General features: G+C 40.5%; 1 protein-coding gene across 1 annotated transcript in view; it reads left to right on the forward strand.

Annotated features, from left to right (window-relative positions):
* The window catches only part of KDM3B (lysine demethylase 3B), a 47,980-nt gene that overhangs the window by 5,563 nt on the left and 22,729 nt on the right, over nucleotides 1-19,688 (forward strand). The window contains exons 3-14 of the mRNA XM_036391499.2: nucleotides 768-881; nucleotides 1,351-1,456; nucleotides 2,879-3,003; nucleotides 4,418-4,486; nucleotides 5,408-5,989; nucleotides 8,382-9,624; nucleotides 9,990-10,191; nucleotides 11,517-11,731; nucleotides 12,713-12,865; nucleotides 13,865-13,972; nucleotides 18,306-18,433; nucleotides 19,084-19,363. Of these exons, the coding sequence (XP_036247392.1) occupies nucleotides 768-881; nucleotides 1,351-1,456; nucleotides 2,879-3,003; nucleotides 4,418-4,486; nucleotides 5,408-5,989; nucleotides 8,382-9,624; nucleotides 9,990-10,191; nucleotides 11,517-11,731; nucleotides 12,713-12,865; nucleotides 13,865-13,972; nucleotides 18,306-18,433; nucleotides 19,084-19,363 (3,325 nt within the window). The remainder of the gene's footprint in view (nucleotides 1-767; nucleotides 882-1,350; nucleotides 1,457-2,878; nucleotides 3,004-4,417; nucleotides 4,487-5,407; nucleotides 5,990-8,381; nucleotides 9,625-9,989; nucleotides 10,192-11,516; nucleotides 11,732-12,712; nucleotides 12,866-13,864; nucleotides 13,973-18,305; nucleotides 18,434-19,083; nucleotides 19,364-19,688) is intronic.

The following is a 19,688-nucleotide window of genomic DNA, read 5'->3' on the forward strand; positions in this document are numbered from 1 at the left end:
TTTTTATATTTATTCTGTTGTGTACGGGAGAATGGAATGTAAACAAACTTGATGAGAGCTGTTAAGGGAAAAATGTCGTGAATACTTGTGTTAAAATCATGTATGTGAGAGCATGAGACAAGTAGCACATTTCAGACTCTGGTTGGCAACTTCCTCTTCCGACAGCAAGTTATGTTATAAGGTTGTCTGATTCTACTATTACAAGGTTTCTGAATTCACTAGGTATTTTTAGTGATTTGCTCTGCATCTTGAACATCAGTAATACACTTGCTAGGAACTTCAGCTTTTCGCAAACCACTAGCCAAAAATGCTCTCATTTGATAAGTGTATAAATTCCCTACAGCTAGCTTCTGTAGAAGAATAAAACTACTCCTTTCATGAGGCTATATCTGAAATATGTTAGATAGTTTGAACTATTAACCAAAGCTTTTTTTTAACCTTAACCAAAGCTTTTTTTTTTAAACCTGAGCATCAGAAGGTGCTTACCTATGAAAAACCAAACACCACCACAGGTGTTTTCATTTCTTCTTTAAGATTTACTGAAAAAGTGGATCCAGTTGTCTGTAATTCCTGCTTGTAATGCAAGAATTACTGGCTTAGACATAATGACTAGTATTTTACATTAAAACTCAAGCACTGGGCAGTACCAGTTGAGAAATGACCATTTTTAATTTTTTAAAACCCTGAGTAGTATGAAATCGACTGTTGTTGGCCTGTATGTGTGCTCAGTCGTTTTGGTAACTTCTTTTTTTTGTTGTTCATCACAGACCTTTACTCCTCTAGTAGATAAGCTGGGGTTAGGCTCTGTGGTCCCAGTGGAGTTTCTTCTGGACAGACATTTACGTTTCCTGTCTGATGCCAGTGGATTACGTTTATTTCAGGTATTTGAACTATGTTCAGTTGAAATGTAAATTTAGCCTTGTGCTATGCTTGTGAGATTAGTTTTGGGGTTTTATTTACTGTTTCAACAACATACCCATCTTTCTCCTTTCACTGCCCTGTCACATATTTGTATTTGTTTCCCCGCATTTCCAGGTCCTTACACTGACCTCCATTTGCATTTGAAAAGTACTGACATTCTCTACATGGTTCAATTGGAGAGCTAGCTGTCATTGTGTAGCTGTTAATTACAGTGGAAGTTTTGTCCTCAGAATTTCTATGAATACACATTTTATATATACGGCTTTTGCATAGTTAATTCCTTTATTCCTCCTGGCATGTTCAGTAATATTTTTCTTTAATTTTACTTTTTTTTTTTGTCAATCTGACTGCAGTCCAAGAAGAGCTGTTTTGTAAAAACTAATGTTTCTATTATCCAAGAAGACTATTAAAACTGTTTGTTTTTGGCAGATGGGAACAGAGAGTCAAAATCAGATTCTACAGGAGCAGCCTTCACTAAGAGAATCTGTCAATGCGCTGATCAGCGACCAGAAGCTTCAGGAGATATTTAGTAGAGGTGAGGCGTGTTTTCTTTCTCAGAGCTACTTTGTTGTGCAACCGCCGTAAGGCTACGGTGGAATTTGTGAAGGGGGATAGTAACAGTATCTGTTACTGTTTCATTTGGGGTCAAGTTCTGTATTTTGCAAGTCCTTTACGAAGTAACTTTATCACAGGTACAGGTAAGCAGTTGCTTAGCTACAACCAGAAATACCTACTGGGAATGGTCACGTAAGGTGTAGTTCAAGTAGGGCAATGTCTGTGTATTTACAACTTCCCTATTTTAAGTTTTACTTTTGAATTTTTAAAGTGTTGGTCCTTTTCTATGGTTCTGTTCTGTAACTGTGGGAACTTAAAAGTGAAGTTCCTTTATAGGTGCTGATCCTCAGAAACTTTCCTTGTAATAGCAGTTCAAAGTTTGATGTTTTGATAATTAATACATCCATTGTTTAAGTTGAATATATGTGTGGATGTGGCTGGTAAGCATAGAGTTAATATCTGTTGTCTGGATTGTGTATTAGGGTTAAGCCTGATTGTGGCTTTGGTTGTCAGATTTGGGTCATCTTGGTCAAGTACTAAAATAATTTCTATCCAGAGTTCATGTGCCAGGGAGCCACCCTACCGACAGACCACTGTCTTAAATCTGAAGGAGGATGTAGTTCTTCATGGGAATTTGGTGCCTTTTGGTCAAATAAAATGTGTATTCATAGAAGTTCTGAGGACAATACTTCTTTGATGAGCAAGTAGCTTAAGAATTGTCCAGTTTGAAGCCTTCTTCTAAAGTGCCTAATTCTGGCTGTGTCACATACAGGTTGTTGCATCATGTAGATTTTGATGATCCAAGATAAGCAGAGGTATTATTTTGTGTGGACTTAGGGTGGGAGGAAAGCTCAGCATGCTGATCTGGAGAGCAAGGGCAGGGTGAGAGGAAACCTTTCTGTAGATGATCTGTTATCTGTGTGAAAGAACTAAGACTGGTTGGTTTAGAGATGTTGGATATCCAAATACATGTTTTTACTCTGAAATGCATAGCTTTTTATCTGGGGCTTGAAACATCTGGGCTAAGTCAGAATACTGGGACTGTTCACTGGATTGATGGTGCATAATTACTAACCTGTAGGTTAGAAAACAGAAAAAAAAGAATTTCATTAGCAAGGAACCCCCATGTAGCTTGATTTTGTCAAAGGAGTGAGTTAATTTTGGTCTTTCACGTTTGGGTTTTTTTATGTGTAAACTGTATTCATGAGTTACAGCAATGAGGACCTATTGACTTTTTAGGATAAAATGCCTGCTTACACAGGATTTGCAGCAGAAGCCCTGGTGTTTTAATTTCTTTCCACCTGGAAGATGACACTTCAAGCCCTAATTAAGTACACAGAACCATTTTATTGTATGACACAAAGCTGGTTTGGAAAATGTCCTCAAAGTCCTTCTTTTCCAGGTCCTTACAGTGTCCAAGGCCAGCGAGTTAAAGTTTATCAACCAGAGGATGAAAATAGCTGGCTCTGTGGTGTTGTGAGCCACCAAGACCCAATAACTCGTCTTATGGAAGTGTCTGTGACTGAGGTAAAAATATGAAGCGCTGCTTTGGTGTTCCTAAAATACCATTCCTCAATATCTGTATGTGGAGAATGACAGCTTCACCAAAACTTGTTATTTTGGGTTGTTTTTCTGCTTTAAAAGATTAGTAATTATTTGTGTTGTGATTCACAGGGTTTTTTTTTTTTCCTATTAGGATGACTTTCTTGAAAAAGTGATGTCACACAGGCCACTTCTATTAAAAAAAAAAAAAAGCTGTAAGAGTTTCATTGGAAATTAGTGCTGTAAGAAAAAATATTGGAAATTACTCTCCAGAAGGGAAAGCATGCTGGTGCATAGAAAGCTACCTTCTGGGTCCCTTACGTTGTGGTTTTCCTATGCCTTCTCTTGGTTTCCATCTGACAGACTGCACAAGTAGTTTGAAACAATTGTAGCAAAGCAGATGAAGTCATTTATATAAAAAATTTGATTTATATATTTTAGCTCAGACTATTTACTTTTGCCCTGTTCCTATCAGTAAACCTGGGTACAGCACAGAGAATCTGCACTGCTAGTTACTGGTTTTTATTATGTGCTTCTGTGCAGTCTGACAGGTAGCTCAGTCTTGCCGGCAGCCTGCTCCCGATAGCATCCGTTTTCTGGAACAGCTGGGAGCGGGTCCATGGTGCTGTGTAGCAGTAGCATGCATCTTGGTTTTTAGACCCCATCTTGTGTCTTGCGCCCGCTGCCTTTGTAGCCTTTTCCATGTGTAGACGGAATGCACTGAATGAGCAGTAATCCTGCACTCTGAGTGCTGCTATTGCTAGCACACAGGGAAAAAAGTATACTTTGTATGGTAAATCAGTATAGTACTTTGGAGAGCATAGAAATTGTGGAGTTATGTGCGTTCAGCAGATACGTGCTAGGAGGCACGGAGTTTCCTGTGTACTTACTGTGAAATAGAAAGGAACCTCCAAGAACAGTTACAGAGATTGGATATTTGTTGCTTCTTTTGGGGAAACGCTGATGAGGATACTCGGGCTACACGGATGTGCTTCTTCCAGTAGTCCTTTCTAGATCTAAGGGAGTAAACATATATGTAACAATGTTAAATGAAATTCAAGAGTTACATTTAATGCAAAGAATACCTTTAGAAATGCTCAACGGAGCAAATATACAAACAGTGGTAGGAATCAAATCTGAAAGTTGTTGAAATAGAGAAGGAGCAAAAGGATAGAAGGTAAACTAGAAGCCTGTAGTATTACTAAGGAAGTGACATAGGAAAAGGTAAATAAAGATAGTAAAAGGTAAATAAGTAAAAGAAGAAAATGTAAATGGGAGAGGGCCTGTGCAGTAACAGTGTGTTTAAGTCTCTTATGATGATACTATATACTTTGAATTTAAAATTAACCTCTGCTTTTCTTTTTCCTATTTCCTCATTATCAATCTGTCTAAAAATTAGAGTGGTGAGATAAAGTCGGTGGATCCTCGACTGATTCACGTGGTGATGGATAACACTTCTCCAGGCGAGGTAGTACAGCAGTTCATTCAGGTCTTGTATACACAGTGTGCAACTTTGTAAAATTTTTGATGTGAAATAAGTAAAATCTGGAAGGGACTGAAAAATGATGCAGTGTTTACTGTGGATTTTGAATAATTTTAGTAATTTTCCTCCTAAAGTTTGAACAGGAAAATTTTGTTTACCATTTTGATGGTCATAGCTTTCTTTAAGCTATCTTCTCTTTTTGTTCAGGTCTGTTTATTAAATTTAGCATGGATCTGAGAGGGATGATCAGTAGCAATGTAACCATGGTGGTTGTACTCCATTTTAAGGTGGAGTGTTGCTGCCTTTTTCTAATAGGATCATTCTGTGCTCCTTCACAGACCTTTTAAGGCATTTCTAAAAATTACCATCTGGCTGCTGTGCCTTGTAAGCAGGCTTATATATTTATGGCATTTCACTGCCTCGATTGAGATGTTCCATGATAATGTTTGAACCTGAATTTTTACCCTAGGCTAAAGGGCAAGCTATCTCCTGCAGTTAAATATTGTAGGCTTTGTGTAATGAACAGAAAGTGTGCCATTCAGAAGAATCATGGGGTTTATGCTTGGAGCAAAAATTAGTGTGCAGGTGGTATTCATACGTTACTAAGAGCTTTGTTGGAGTATTGCGTATTTCTCAAAATTGGCCAGGATGTGGTTCAAGCTACAGCAAGGTTGCTCAGCTAAAAAATTACTTGTGCAGATCTTACTCTAGTACAAAAAAGACAAGACTGTGCTTAATGCTTGTGTTCTGTGCTCGCATATCATCTCTCTTTAGATGTCTCAATTTGTGATAAAGTGTTCCTAAACTTCAGAGCAGTGTAATATATTCTGTTCTAACAGAAGAAAGTTGTCTGAATGGGTATCTGGACTGTTCTGTTTAGTGATTGCATGGCTTTGTCTATTATAGGGAGGGGGCCTAAAAGCAGCTAAATCATCATCTAAAGGGAAAAAGAAGAAGGAAAGCCTGGAGGGAAAGGATGGAAGGAGGAGGAAAAATGTATCAGATCCTGGTTGTGATCCTGCAACAAAGAAGCTAAAGGAGAGGGGTGAGGCAGATAGCAATGGCAGTGATGGAGGTGAGGCAAGCAGAGGTCCCTGGAAAGGAGTCTCCGGTAGTGAAACAGGACTGGATCCAAGGGCCAAGCAGTTGCCTTCATTTCTTCCTCAGATTAGTCGCAATATTCGTTTTGCTACTTACACCAAAGAGAATGGCCGAACATTAGTAGTCCAAGACGAGCCAGTTGGTGGTGACACGCCATTGCCCTTCACTCCATTTTCTTCTGTGGCTGGACAGCCATTGCAAGTTGGATCTGGGTGTAAAGAGGCAGGAAAATCACTGGAACAGGTTGGCCAAGGCACAGTGACTTCTGCAACTGCAGTTACTACAACTGCTTTGACACTGACAACTGTGAGGATCTCTGATACCAGTTTGCCAGCTGTTACTGGACAGGAAAAACTGAAAACAGTCCGATCACAAACCCAGGGAGAGGTGAGTAGCTCATGATCCCACTTGTTCTAGAAAGATTTACATGTTTGCAACAGATGTTCTGCAATATACTCCTGTTAAAATGTGTGCCCATGGAACTGAAAAAACTACTTTTTCTCTCATGAGTCCATCTCCTCCCAAAGAAAACCTGTTATCTGACCTAAAAAATTACTCAAAAGAAAATTGAGATAATTGGTGAAGGAGTAGTAAGAGATAACTGCAGCAGCACTCTTGTGCTTATCCAGCCTTAATCTGAGAAATGCAGCTTTAAAATAATACTAAGCACTGCACTTAATTAATTTTGTTGTGTCTTACAGAAGACAGCCCTCTTAAAATCTCTTGCCTTTATATAAATAAATCTGCATGCACATGTACACTGAATTGAACATTCAAGTTACATAAAGAAAAAAGCCTCAAAACTAGAAAAACAATGAGCCTACATTTAGAAGACCTTTAAAAGATGCCTGTCTTGTGTGTTAGAGCTGTGTTACCTATATAGTAGAAAAAGGAGCCAGTTGCATTGTATACTATCTAGGACTAAAACCAAGGAAATAATTAAAATATTTGAGATGAGAGGTCAGTCTGGAAACAACTTGAAGGCCTTTTAGTTATGCCTTTGTTTACAAGGACAAGAGTAGAAAAATAGAAGGGAAACCCTGTTAAAGGCAAAATAGAAGACTTCTAAAATAAATCAAATGAAGGTTTGTAAAAACAAAACAAAAATGAAACCTATCTCAATTAAGTACAACAAAAATAAAGAATCTCGCCATCTGCTGTATAAAGAAAGTGAAGAAAATGGGAGATGTGTTAAGAGAGTCCAGTGTGATTGCCAGGAAGTTGAAGGCATTGTTATCATCCCTGTCTTTTGTATTACATAATGGAATGGGTGGAAAGGTTAAATATTTACCTTGGGATAAAGATTCCTGGATGGGAAGGTGTAAAGGAGGAATAGAATTGTGGAAAACAGGAGTGTTGCATATGAGCATAATATGATGTAATATGAACTCTTCTATCCTCCACCCCCCAATAAATAAATTCAGAGTTGGGAGCAACTGTAGATTGTGTAATTGTACTGAGAAATTTTGGTACCACCTCTCCTTCTTTCCCTCTCTCCAACCCCACATCACTTTTTTAAAACATTAATAATTCAGCTTCAGAGTTGGCAAGCAGGCCATTAGTCCATTTTAAACTATTTTTTTTGAGGGAGGGAACCTGACATAAATCAATAAGAGTGTTGTAGAAAGTTCATATATGTTACTGTTTCAGACTTATCTATTTTATCATAGTGTAACTGGGTCCTTGAGATGGCTTCACAACCTTGGTTTCCATTCAAATTCATATTCTTTTAGAAACTATTAGAACACAGTTTTCTAAAATTATTTTTATCTCTAAAAAGAAATATCTAAAATTCTAATATCTGGAAGAACTGTTAATAGGTTATTAAAGTTATTACAGCTGTAGATTGGTAATGAGGAGCCAGCTAAACATTAGTATGCAGTCAGGTAGGTGTGCAGGGACACTAGTGACCAGTAGGATGTGTTGCACAGAGTCTGTGGTTGTATTTAGCCTGACCTTGAAATAAAATTGTGTTAATGATGAGCAGATTTCTAAGTGGAAACTCAAAGAAAAGGAGTAGAGCTGATCTAAATGATTCTATGAGGAACTAGTCACAGTATAGAATCAGTTATAGTAGGACTGTCAGAATTGGAATCTGAACAAGTACCAATTGAGAAGAGAGCAAGTGAATATTCCATATCACAGTTATGGTTCTAGTAGAAATCTGTCATTCACAAAACTTTCCTGTATTTAATGGTCATAAAAATTAAGCATTTTGTGCTTAACCTCTACTGAGTTGTTCCCTGGAAGGCTCTGCGTCCTAGGCATCTGTCTACCTGGCAGCAGATGTGAGTTGTAGGGATCAGGAATAGTTTGTCTGCTAACTGCTAGGGGCTTGCTTTGTTTACTTAACTTGCAAACTAAGATACTTATTTCAGGGGTGCTACTTAAGTAGATGAAGCTTATCAGAATGCTCTTGGGGGAGGGTGAAAGATTGGAGGGTATTCAAAAATAGTTTCAACTATGGTTCCCTTTTTGTTGATTTGAATTCAAATTATCAGCAGTTTTACTAACTTGCTTTTCTATGAATTAGTTTACCTGTCTGGTGCCTCACCTTTGTTCTAAAGTGTGATAAGACATTAAGTATTAGTTTTCTCTGTGTGTCTTCAATTTCAATAGCTTGTGGGTAGGAATCTTTAAAGAAGTAATTGTAAGTCTGCTGGAAATTTTTATTCCTGATGGGTAAGGAGAATGCTGATAGTACTACGAGATGAACTAAAGTAGTCTTGTTTCAAATAACAATCTTATAATAGACTAATGCTTACTAATTTTGTTCCAGAATTCCCGAAATTCACTTTTGGCTTCTCCTGGATTTGGAGTCTCTCTCCCAAGTGCTTCCCAGTCCTTGATATTTGGGGCTGGAAGGAGCCAATCAAATGGAGTGATGGCTCCAGAAAGCAAACCTTCTGGATTTCCTTTTGGCTGTGGTACTGGACAAGAGGCTCAAAAAGATTCCGATTCATCCAAGAACTTATTTTTTCAGTGCATGTCCCAGAATCTTCCTTCCAGTAACTATTTCACGGTCATTTCAGAGAGCTTGACTGAAGATGTCTCTAGTCGAGACTCATTCAAGCAGTGTACAGAGAGTGTGGGTGCTGGGACTTGTAAAGGTAAAATTCTTTCAGTGGACTGTAAGCCAGGAGCCCAGTCTGGTAGTTCTGTAGAGCGGAAGCTGCCTGTGGAATCTATGCCTACCCTTACTCCAGCTTTTTCACGAAGTCTGTTGAATACTCGTCCCTCTGATAGCCATGAAAACCTATTTTTACAGCCTCCAAAGCTATCACGAGAGGAACCCTCGAACCCTTTCCTGGCATTTGCTGAGAAAGCAGAATTCAGTCCTTTCAGTGGCTTTGCATCTTCATCTCAGGCGGGGGTTTGTGCTCCGTCAACACCTGTGGGTCATAAGGCCACTTCTGGCTGGCCGGAATCACTCACCTGTACAGACTCTTTAGCGAAGAAGAAAACCTTGTTTATAACAACTGACTCCTCAAAGGTGATCTCTAGTGCTTCTGGTTCAACAGCTACTGCTGGTGTTCAAAGCCCTTCCACTGTAGGGAATGGCCGTTCCAGCTCACCGAGCAGCAGCCTGACACAGCCTATTGAGATGCCCACACTATCCTCCAGTCCAACAGAAGAAAAACCAGCTGTTGGGCCTGGGCAGCAGGACAATCCTCTTCTGAAAACTTTTTCTAATGTGTTTGGCAGACATCCACCTACCCTTTTCTCTTCACAAGCAGAGTTTCCACAGGAGAAGAAAGCCCCTTTTGAAGCTGTGAAAAGGTTCTCCCTAGATGAGCGGAGCTTAACGTCCAAGCAGGACTCTGACTCCAGTACAAATAGTGATCTGTCAGATTTGAGTGACTCTGAAGACCAGTTGCAGGCTAAGGCTTGTATGAAGGGTATCCCAGACCATTTGATGGCGAAGCTAGGCCCCAATGTGGAGCGCAATGCAGAATTACTGCTGGGTAAAGGAAAGGGGAAGCAAGCCCCAAAGGGCCGGCCCCGCACAGCTCCCCTAAAAGGTGATGACTTGAATGCAGATGATGTTTTGGAAGCACAAGGAGGTGGGATACTGGGTTATCTCCTGTGTAATAAACTGCGTAAACTAACCACAGTTGTAGACCTCATACATATTCAGTAGGCAGCACACAGGATGCTTACAAGGCTGAAGCTTAATGCTTCATGTATGTGAATTTGGTGCTCACTTTGATAAATGTTTAAGCCTGTGTGTCAGGACAGAAGTGTGGTATGCTGTAGGCTTGAACAGACTTACTGGTTTTATATGGGTATGAACATACAGATCTCTGAAAAGATGGTTGTTGGAGCCAGTATCCTTTTGCTGTTGCAGTTAACTAATAGATTTTTACTTCTACTTTGCCTCACCCAGTTGGCCAGTCTGTGCTGAAAGATATGAGTAAGGTGAGGAAGCTGAAGCAGTCAGGTGAGCCTTTTCTCCAGGATGGCTCTTGCATCAATGTAGCTCCACATCTTCACAAGTGTCGGGAGTGCCGTCTGGAGCGGTACCGCAAATTTAAGGAGCAAGAGCAGGATGACTCAACTGTGGCGTGTCGCTTCTTCCATTTCCGGAGGTGCTCAAATTCTTCCTTTCTTCATATATAGTCTGTGTGCAGAGCTTGGGCCATGTCCAAGCACAATGTTTTGTTTATTAAATATGCTTGGGTACAATAATGAAGGTTTTGAGTGTCTTGCATTTCCCTGCATCACCTGACGGGAATTCCCTCACTGGCCCAGTAAGAGCTGCTTTTCAAAGATAAAGCTATAAGATACTAAGTGAGCCTCTGGGTACAGCCTCAGGAAACTGAATTTGCTTTATTGGGTAGAATTTTACTTCTGGGTGGCAGTTAGTATACAATAACTCTCACTCCTTCATAAGGCATTCAGAACAAAGGTAAAATTTTAATCCACTCAACAAGTAATTAAACATTGCCGGCATGAGGCTAATGTTCGTCCATATTCTGTAGAGCACAGGACTAATTTTTAGGAGTAGAATGCTATGTCTGTGTTCCCTCTGTGTTATATACATGACTTACTCTTCTTTGACCTGTTGTGTTTCTTTTCGTCTTCCTTAACTGTCGATCCTAGCAAGTGCTACGCATCTTTTTCCGAAAGTAGTTAAATGACTTTCTGACGTGTAAAGGATGAACTGAATTTTTAGTATGTGTCACCCATCCAGTAAACATGCTGCTTCTTTTCCTAAACTTGTTAAAAATAATCTAGCTTGAGGTTAAAGATAAGATGGTTTCTGCTTAAAAATGAAGTTATCTTTGATATTGACAGGAGATGCTTAGGGTTCTGTCATACGGTTTTACACCTTTTGCCACACAAGGTAAAGGGAGGGTTAACAGCTATTGGTAAAACAGTAGTGATTCATCTATGTGGAGACCAGTGGGACAAGGATTTTTGCATATATCGTCATATGAGCTATTGGAAGAGTTGCCAAGTGTTGGCAGCCCTAGCCAGAACTGAAATACCGTTTTCTCAAAAGTTGGGAAAAACTTTCTCATGATTAAATTAAAACTGAGAATGACAGCCATTCAGAATTTTGCAAGCAGCATCATGCAGCAGGTCAAATTGAATTTTGTCATCTCTTTCTATTAATGAGATAGAGAAGTGGGATGAAGCAAACTGTAGCAATTGCTTTTAGGTGGAATTTCCCACCAATGTTTACTATGACCTTGGGATTCGTTCTAATGGGTGTTGTAGCTACTGCTTTGTATGCGTTATTCTCGGTGTTACTGGGATTTGCATAATAAGTGTACTGTCTGTAGAATATAGCACTCTAGCTGAAGTCTTTTTCCCCCCTTTCAGGGTTTATGTTCTGATATAGATGTCATTTTAAGTTAACTAAAGGTGATAGAGCAGTTTCTCAATTACTCCCTCCTACTTCCTGCAGGCTGGTATTTACCCGGAAAGGTATACTACGAGTAGAAGGTTTCTTGAACCCACAACAAAGTGACACTGATGCTATGAGCCTATGGATTCCTTCTTCCTCCCCTGCAGAGGGGATCGATCTGGAAACTTCCAAATATATCCTGGCCAATGTTGGGGACCAGTTCTGCCAGCTTGTTATGTCAGAGAAGGAGGCAATGATGATGGTGGAGCCACATCGTACGTTGGGCTTTTGTCATGGTTTTTCCCACCCTTTATTCACTATATTCACTATAGTGCTATATTCACTCTCGGGTGGGGGGTGTGACTGAGGGACCAGAATTTGAGACTTTCTTTTGGATCGGTGAAACATTACCACCAAGGAAGCTAATGGTAACTTTCCCAGATATTATTCTTTTAATAACTAAATGCAGAAATCAGCTGGCTCATGCTCCTAAGAAAACAGAGATAAGCCCAAGCACCTACCACACTGACCAGCTATGCTTTAATGAACAGATTTTCTGATGTTTTCCTGTCCTTTCACGCTCCAGGGACCTCATGTAAAAGCTCAGGGTTTTCTAGGGAGGGAGCAGTACCTTAATTCATCCCGCAAGGACTTAGCTGATCATCTAGTTGCCAGCTTTCCATTTCAGGGGGAAAGGGTTGGGGGGGGGGGGGGGCGGTGCGTGGGGAGGGTAGCCAGTTAAGCTTATCACATGGGGATAACTGACCATCTAATTTTTTCCTGTTAGTTTCTGGAATGTACAAGGGCAGCCATTTGGAGAACCCCTTCCTTGGCAAATATGTTGGTTTAGAATCTAAATAGTTGACAGAGATCTGATTACTAAAACTAAATACACATTCTTTATGGTTTTATATATTGATATCACTTGTTGATAAAACTAGCAGAAGATTTGTGATTTTGCTGTAAGTTCCATTAGTCCTCCATTAAATTCAGTTATTACAGAACACTGTAAGGTGCTGCATTTCCTTGTAGTGTGCGTTTTGATACCTGACCTTACCCATTCTTAGAAATGGGAATTCTAATAGTGTCACTGGACTAGCAACTCAAAGAATGGGGCTATGAATGTAAAAAGCATGTGTTCCTATACTGCCTTCGTGTCATGTTGCTAGGAATTTATCAATGTTGCTGTGATACTCTCAGGTGGGAGAAATGCGAAATGTCAAAGCAATAATTCGTAGTATGCCTTCTTTCTATAGAGAAGGTGGCATGGAAGCGAGCAGTACGTGGTGTGAGGGAGATGTGTGATGTATGTGAGACAACACTCTTCAATATTCATTGGGTTTGTCGGAAGTGTGGTTTTGGCGTCTGTCTGGACTGTTATCGGCTGAGGAAGAATCGTCCACGTAGTGGTGAGTACTGGGCATTTTTCTCCCACTGTCATCTTTGAGCTGAGTATAGTCAGGTAATAGTTTCTGGGAAGTTGTAGAAGGTTTTGTAGGAGAGTTACTGAGTATCAGCTTGGAAGGCTGCATGATTGGAACTTGTCTTACATGCTGCTGTTCCATTCTTCATTTCCTTATGTACCTGTGTTTTATCTATTTGCATAGGATGGGATTATTAAAATCACAGCATCAGCAGGCCCAAGCATAGAGTGTCTACTGAGACAGTTGACTGTCTCAGGCTGTATAGTTCTTTTCTTCAGAAAGTATAAAAGAAAAATTATGTACTGTCTTAACAGTTCAGAACTGTTGTATGGGGAACTAGTAAGCAGACACTGCAGAGAAAGCTGTCTTTGATAAGGCATTAGATTGGAAGGTTTTCCTCTTTTTTTTTATTTTTTTTTTATTCTGTGACACACCAGGGCTTCTAATTCAGGAAGAAGTTCAGTAAGTTCAATTTTAAGAAACAGAGGCATGAGAAAGTAGATACCTGGCTGGGTTTTTTGGTGTACTCTACTGTACTGAGACCACTTTGGTAGCATGGATGCAAACAAATGGTAATCCCAGTGAGAATAACTAGTGACACTTACATTATTACATAGAGCAGATGTATAAAATACTGGATGTTAATAAGTGTGAATACTACTGTGTATTCATTATGATAACTTAGAAAAGTATAATGAGAACAAGAGTATCATATTTTAAAAATTGAGGTTAGAAGCCAAGGTTTTTAGGTGATTGAAAACAAGCTGCTATAGATGACTGAGGGGAAATTACTGTGGTAGCTGTATAATCTGAGGAGGCAGAAGTTGCTGTATATCCAGTCCTAATGATCTGTATTTATAGTTTATTTCTGAGATCACCAGGTTAATTTCCTGCACTGTAAAGAATCTAAATAAACAATAGTAATGCACAAATATCCTGCATTGTAAAGCTTTAGTACAAAAATTTTTTTTTTCTTTATTCCAGATACAGAGGAGATTGGTGATGAAGAAGTTTTCTCATGGCTGAAGTGTGCAAAGGGTCAGTCTCATGAACCAGAGAATCTCATGCCAACACAGATCATCCCTGGTACAGGTAATGCTTGAAACACGAAAGGAAAAATAGCAAATTTTGTACTAATTCTGAGCAAGAAAATGGAAAAAACATAAAGATAGGTGATGTTGTAGCTGATACCTCTTCTAGCATGGATTTAGAGGAAAATTCCGCTTGCTACAGCAGAGGGGTTGAAGTGAAGGTAATGCAACTAAGGATTTGAAGCGTGCGTCCTTCTAGTATTAGCTGTGACTTGTTGTGGTCAGCTGTTTTTTAGTTGTATTTTAAGTAAATTTGTCTAAATAGCAAGAAAGAGTTTTTTGGTGATGGTTTGTTTTTTTTTTTCCCTTCTTCTCTGGGGACAGGGAGGGAAACTAAATGGTCCATGCTGACTATTTACATAACTGGTCCTAAAAATCACAGAATCATAACATGGTTTGGGTTTGAAGGGACCTTAAAAAATCATTTAGCTTCAACCCCCATGCCACGGGCAGGGACTGCCTTCCACTGGACCAGGTTGCTGCAAACCCCATTCAACCTGGCCTTGAACACTTGAAGGGATGGGGGCAAGCAGCTTCTCTGGACAATCTATGCCAGTGCATCACCACCCTCACAGGGAATAATTTTTTCCTAATAGTCAATCTAAACATACCCTCTTTCAGTTTAAAAATCTTGTTCCAGAGACCCTGAAAAAAAAGTCTCAGTGCTTATCATCCCCCCTGATGTATTGAAAAGGCACAACAAGGTCTCCCCAGAGCGTTCTCTTCTCCAGGCCAAACCACATCAACTGTCTCGGCCTTTCTTCACAGGAGAGGAGTTCTAGCCCTCTCGTAATTTTCATGGCCTCGTCTGAACCTGCTTGAAGAGGCCCATGTCTGTCACGTAGTGGGCACCCCAGAGTTGAAATGCCGAACTCTGGGTGGGGAGGTGGGCTGGGGTAGAGGGGAAGAATCGCCTCTCAGCCTGCTGGCCATGCTTCTTTTTATGTAGCCCAGGCTGCAGGATGGCTTTCTGGGCTGCAAGTGCATTTTCCCGAGTCATGTCTAGTTTTCCACCTAGCCATGTATCCAAGTCCTTTGCTGCAGGGCTACTCTCAATCCATTTCACTCCCCCACTCTGTACTGTTATTGAGGGTTGCCCCAAACCAGATGCGGGACCTTGCACTTGGACTTGTTGCGCTTAATGAGACTTGGGTGGGTCCACTCCTTAGGCTTGTCAAGGACGTGCTGGAATCTGTTGCGTACCTTAGCTTGGTGTCATCCACAAGTTTGTTGAGGGCATGCTCAATCTCACTGTCAATGTCGTTGATGAAGACGCAAATAGTATGGGTCCTAGTAAGGACCTTTGAGGGGCACCTCCTGTTACTGTTCTCCATTTGGGCATAGAGACATTTATGATAACCTTTGGATGTGATCATCCAGTCACTTCCTTACCCACAGAATAGTCCATTCATTAAAATGTATCTCTCCAATTTAGTGACAAGAATGTTGTGAGGTACTATATTGAAGGCCTTGCAGAAGTATAGGTAGATTGCAGCTATTTGTCTTTCGTTGTTTAATGCAATCACTCCATTGAAGAAAGCCACTAGATTAGTCAAGTGTGATTTGCCCTTGGTAAAGCTGTGCTGGCTGTCTCTAATCTCCTCTGACTTCCGTATGTTTTGACATGTCTTCTAGGAGAATCTGCTACATGATCTTACCTGGTTACTGTGGTGAGGCTGACGGGTCAATAATTCTCAGGGTCCTCGTTTTGAACCGTTTTAAAAATGGGCATAATGTTTCCCTGTTCCCAGTCCCTAGGGACTTCATCGGACTGCCAGGACTTTCCAAGTGTGATGGAGAGTGACTTGGCAACTACATCAGCCCAATCCCTCAGGACCCTGGGATGCATCTTACCAGGTTTCATGGACTTTTATACGTTCCGGTTCCTCAGGTGCAGCCCCACCTCAAATACTGTCTGCAGTTTTGGGCATCTCAGTACAAGAAAGATACGAAGGTGTGAGAGTGTGTCCAGAGCAGGGCGACCAAGATGGGGAAAGGTGTCAAGGAACAAGGCTTAGGAGGAGCAACTGAGGTCACTTGTTTTGTTTATCTTGGAGAAGAGAAGGCTGAGGGGTGACCCCACCACAGTCTACAGCTTCCTCAAGGGGGTCAGCAGATGGGGAGGTGCTGATCTCCTCTCCCTGGTTACCAGCAGTAGGACACAAGGAAATGGAATGAAGCTGCATCAGGGGAGGTTCAGACTCTGCTTCACTGAGTGGGTGGTTGGGCACTGAAACAGACTTTCCAGGGACGTGGTCAGGGCATCAAGCCTGTCGGGTTCAAGGAGTATCTGGATGATGCTCTTAGTTGTATGGTTTAGTGTTAGGTGCTCCTGTGAGGAGCAGGGAGTTGTTCTGAGTGATCCTCATGGTCCTCTTCCTGCTTGAGATTCTGTATGGTTCTCCAATGAGAGGAGGAACTTTATTCTCCCAGTTTCTCCTTTGAGGTTCAGGGTCTCAAGAGAGGTGAGAAAAGGGAATAAAACTGAAAACTGATGGGAATTAAAAATGTTGAGTATGTCAGCTTTCTCCATGTCAGTTGTCACTTGCTTGGAGATCTTATTTAGTGCAGATAGTATGTGTTGTATACATTTTCTTTAATCTTCTTTTTCTGTCCAGGATAACTGTTGAAACCCTTATTATTCTCTTCATCCCTTGTCAAATCCATTTTCGTCTTTGTGTTAGGTTTCCTGATGCCATCTCTGCACATCCAGGCAGCATCCAGGATTATGTGTCCTGGTTCTACTGACTCTGCATTTCATTCTTAGATTTTAGTTTGATCAGGATGTCCTTCTTGACCCATGTTCTTCCCTTGTCTTCCTTATTTTATTTTTTACATGGGGGAATTGGCAGTGCTTGCACTCCAAAATAAATGTTCTTAAAGAGCTGTGAGCTCTGTTCTGTTCCTTTGTCCCTGAGGGCAGTTTTCCAGTGCTTCCCATACACTAATTCCTTAAGCAAGTGAAAGTCTGCTCTGCTGAAATTCAGTCTTCTGACTCTACTCTTGATCTGGCCTCCACTCCTCAAGGTTGTGAATTCCACCATGACCTGATCACTGCAGCCCAGGGTGCCAGCAGTCTTGGCATGTCTGATTAGTTCTTTCATGTTGGTATGCGACAGGTCCAGTAACGCTTCTTTTGTGGCTGGTCTCTATGTCATGGATTAAGTTACCCTCAAAACACTCCAGAATTATCCTTGATTGCTTGCAGCTTGCTATGTTGCTTTTCCAGCAGACGTCAAGGTGATTGAATTTCCCTAATCATCATGTGAGCATGATGCTTCCTGTAGTTGAAATAAGAACACTTTTTCAACAGGCTCCCTTTGGCTGAGTGGACTGGAGTAAACCCCAGCAGTGAGGTTTTCTTTGTTGGCTTCGTCCCTCATTTTTGCCCATAAATTCTTGACCTGTTCATCACTGTTTTTCAAGGATCGTTCTCTGTGGTCAGTATGTTGTTCTACATGAAGAGCACCTCCCCACAGTTCACCAGTTCCACAATTAATTGTATCGTGCTTCAGTGATAAAGATTGGATTGTCGCTTTCTAGTTGCACAATGACTTCTGTCTCCTCCTGCTCATCACCTGATCTGCATGCATTAGTATGATGAGGCCCTCCAGCTGGGCTATCAACCTTACCTCTCTTGATAGGAATATACCCAAATTACTTTGAGTTATTTCACAGGTGTTTCCCTGTTGCTTCCTAATATGTTGGTAACCCCTGGCTTTTGTCTGTTGCTCAAATCTGCATCCCCTTTCCCCACTAAATCTTGTTTTCAAGTTCTCCATAAAAGTCTGGTCAACTTGTCGGCAGAGGCTTTCTTGCTCTGCTTGGGCAGGTGAATCCCATCTGCTCCCAGGAGACCTGACTTCTCGGAAGTAGATTTGTGGTCACAGAAGGTAAAACTGTTGAATATGGCACTGGCCATGCCGCCAGGTATTCATCTGGTCAATTCATTACATCTGTCTGTGTACCAGGAGGATAGAGGTAAACACCTGTGTTCCAGATCCTTTCAGCATTGCTTCAAGGGTTATATAGCTTCTTGTGGTGGTGTAAAGTCACCTCATTGCAGTATCATTGGACCCTACATGGAATAGTAGAAGCAGATGATAATCTGTAGGATTTGCCAGGTTTGACAGCCTCTCAGTGACATTGTGAAGGCAGTGTTAGCACTGTTCGCCACACTCTACTGATCAGGGACAATGTCTTGTTATATAGCATGTGACCTTAAAGATACTTTGTGGTAATGCTAAAAAAAAACCCACTTCTTTGAAGATATAATTTTGGCCTTCTTTTAGATTTCTTTGCATGTGATATTCAAGATCTAACTTCATTTGCAGCACTTTACAATATTGGAGACATGGTTCATGCAGCACGAGGCAAATGGGGTATTAAGGCCAATTGTCCATGTATTAACAGACAGAACAAATCAGTGTTGAGACCAGCTGTCACTAATGGAATATCACAGGTATGTAATTTGAAGCTGAAATTACCTTGTTTGACATTTACATTTTAAAGATCTATTAAGATGTTAGATCTGTTAAGCTAATCTGTTGTGAAACAGGAATTTTGCTTTCTCTGTATGTACTCTGAGGGTAGCAAAATCTGGGTCACTTTTTAGGGACATGAATTGCATCTGTTATCTACCAAGTAAGATATTATTTGGGCTAATACTCTTATGTAGAAATTGGGGAGGAAGCCATTAATATTGATGCTGTATTTTAAAACAAACCACTATGAGTAGCTAGCAACATGTGTTTTTATTTTGTTGTGCTTCCTGAAGGAATCTAGAGCAGTTCTGTAACTGTCAACACAAAAAATCCTCCTGTAATTAAAAAAAAAAACAGAAAGAAAAGGAAAGAAATCAAAAAGATTGGGCTTATGTTAAAAGATGTCTAAAAGATGACATGGTAAGAATTCACACTACAGTGCAAAGGTGAATACACGCAGATAAAGAAGCTCCTGTATTCTGCTAAGCATAAATGAATTTTACTGTGAGCTTATAGCAAATGGAAAAACAGCTGACAAAATCAAATGCATTGGATATCGAAAATGTCTCCAAGTTGAACTCTTCCCTTTATTCAACATTTAGCAGTTTTTTAATATTTTTTGTTTTAGCTTCCAACTGTAAATCCTAGTGCATCAGTCTCTGGAAATGAGAACACCTTTTCCACTGGAGCAGGGACAGCAGGAGTAGGGCAAGTAGAAATGGACACTCTACCAAAATCTGAAGCAACTGACAGTAGGATAGAAGAATCTGTAAAAGCAGAGACGTTACCAGCCAATAACACTGGGGAAGTAAAGACTAACAGACCACTTTGTCCAGAAACAGCTCCATCGTCAGCTTTACACTGGCTTGCAGATTTAGCAACGCAAAAAGCGAAAGAGGAAACAAAAGGTGAGCAGAAGAAATGCCCTCTGGGGTTGCTATTAAAAGATAAATGATAACATACTGTTTGATTGCTATACTTTGTGAGAGTGCCTTGCCCTAAACAGAAAAGAAAAAGGTAAGTTTTCTTCCTTTGCATCTTAGAACCAGTTTTGTTCTACAGGCTTAGAAAAATGCAAAGCTGGAAAGATGATACAGCTGCAGACAATACTGTCTCACAGTTTATTTCTGTGCCAGGTTGTGTATTTATTTTCTCAGAAGCTGATATCCTGATGTAAAATGATAGTAATTAATTTCAGATCTGGCTTTGTCACTTTATAACTGTTAAAGTAAA

The sequence above is a fragment of the Molothrus ater genome, chromosome 15 (assembly GCF_012460135.2).
Source record: "Molothrus ater isolate BHLD 08-10-18 breed brown headed cowbird chromosome 15, BPBGC_Mater_1.1, whole genome shotgun sequence".
Taxonomy (NCBI): domain Eukaryota; kingdom Metazoa; phylum Chordata; class Aves; order Passeriformes; family Icteridae; genus Molothrus; species Molothrus ater.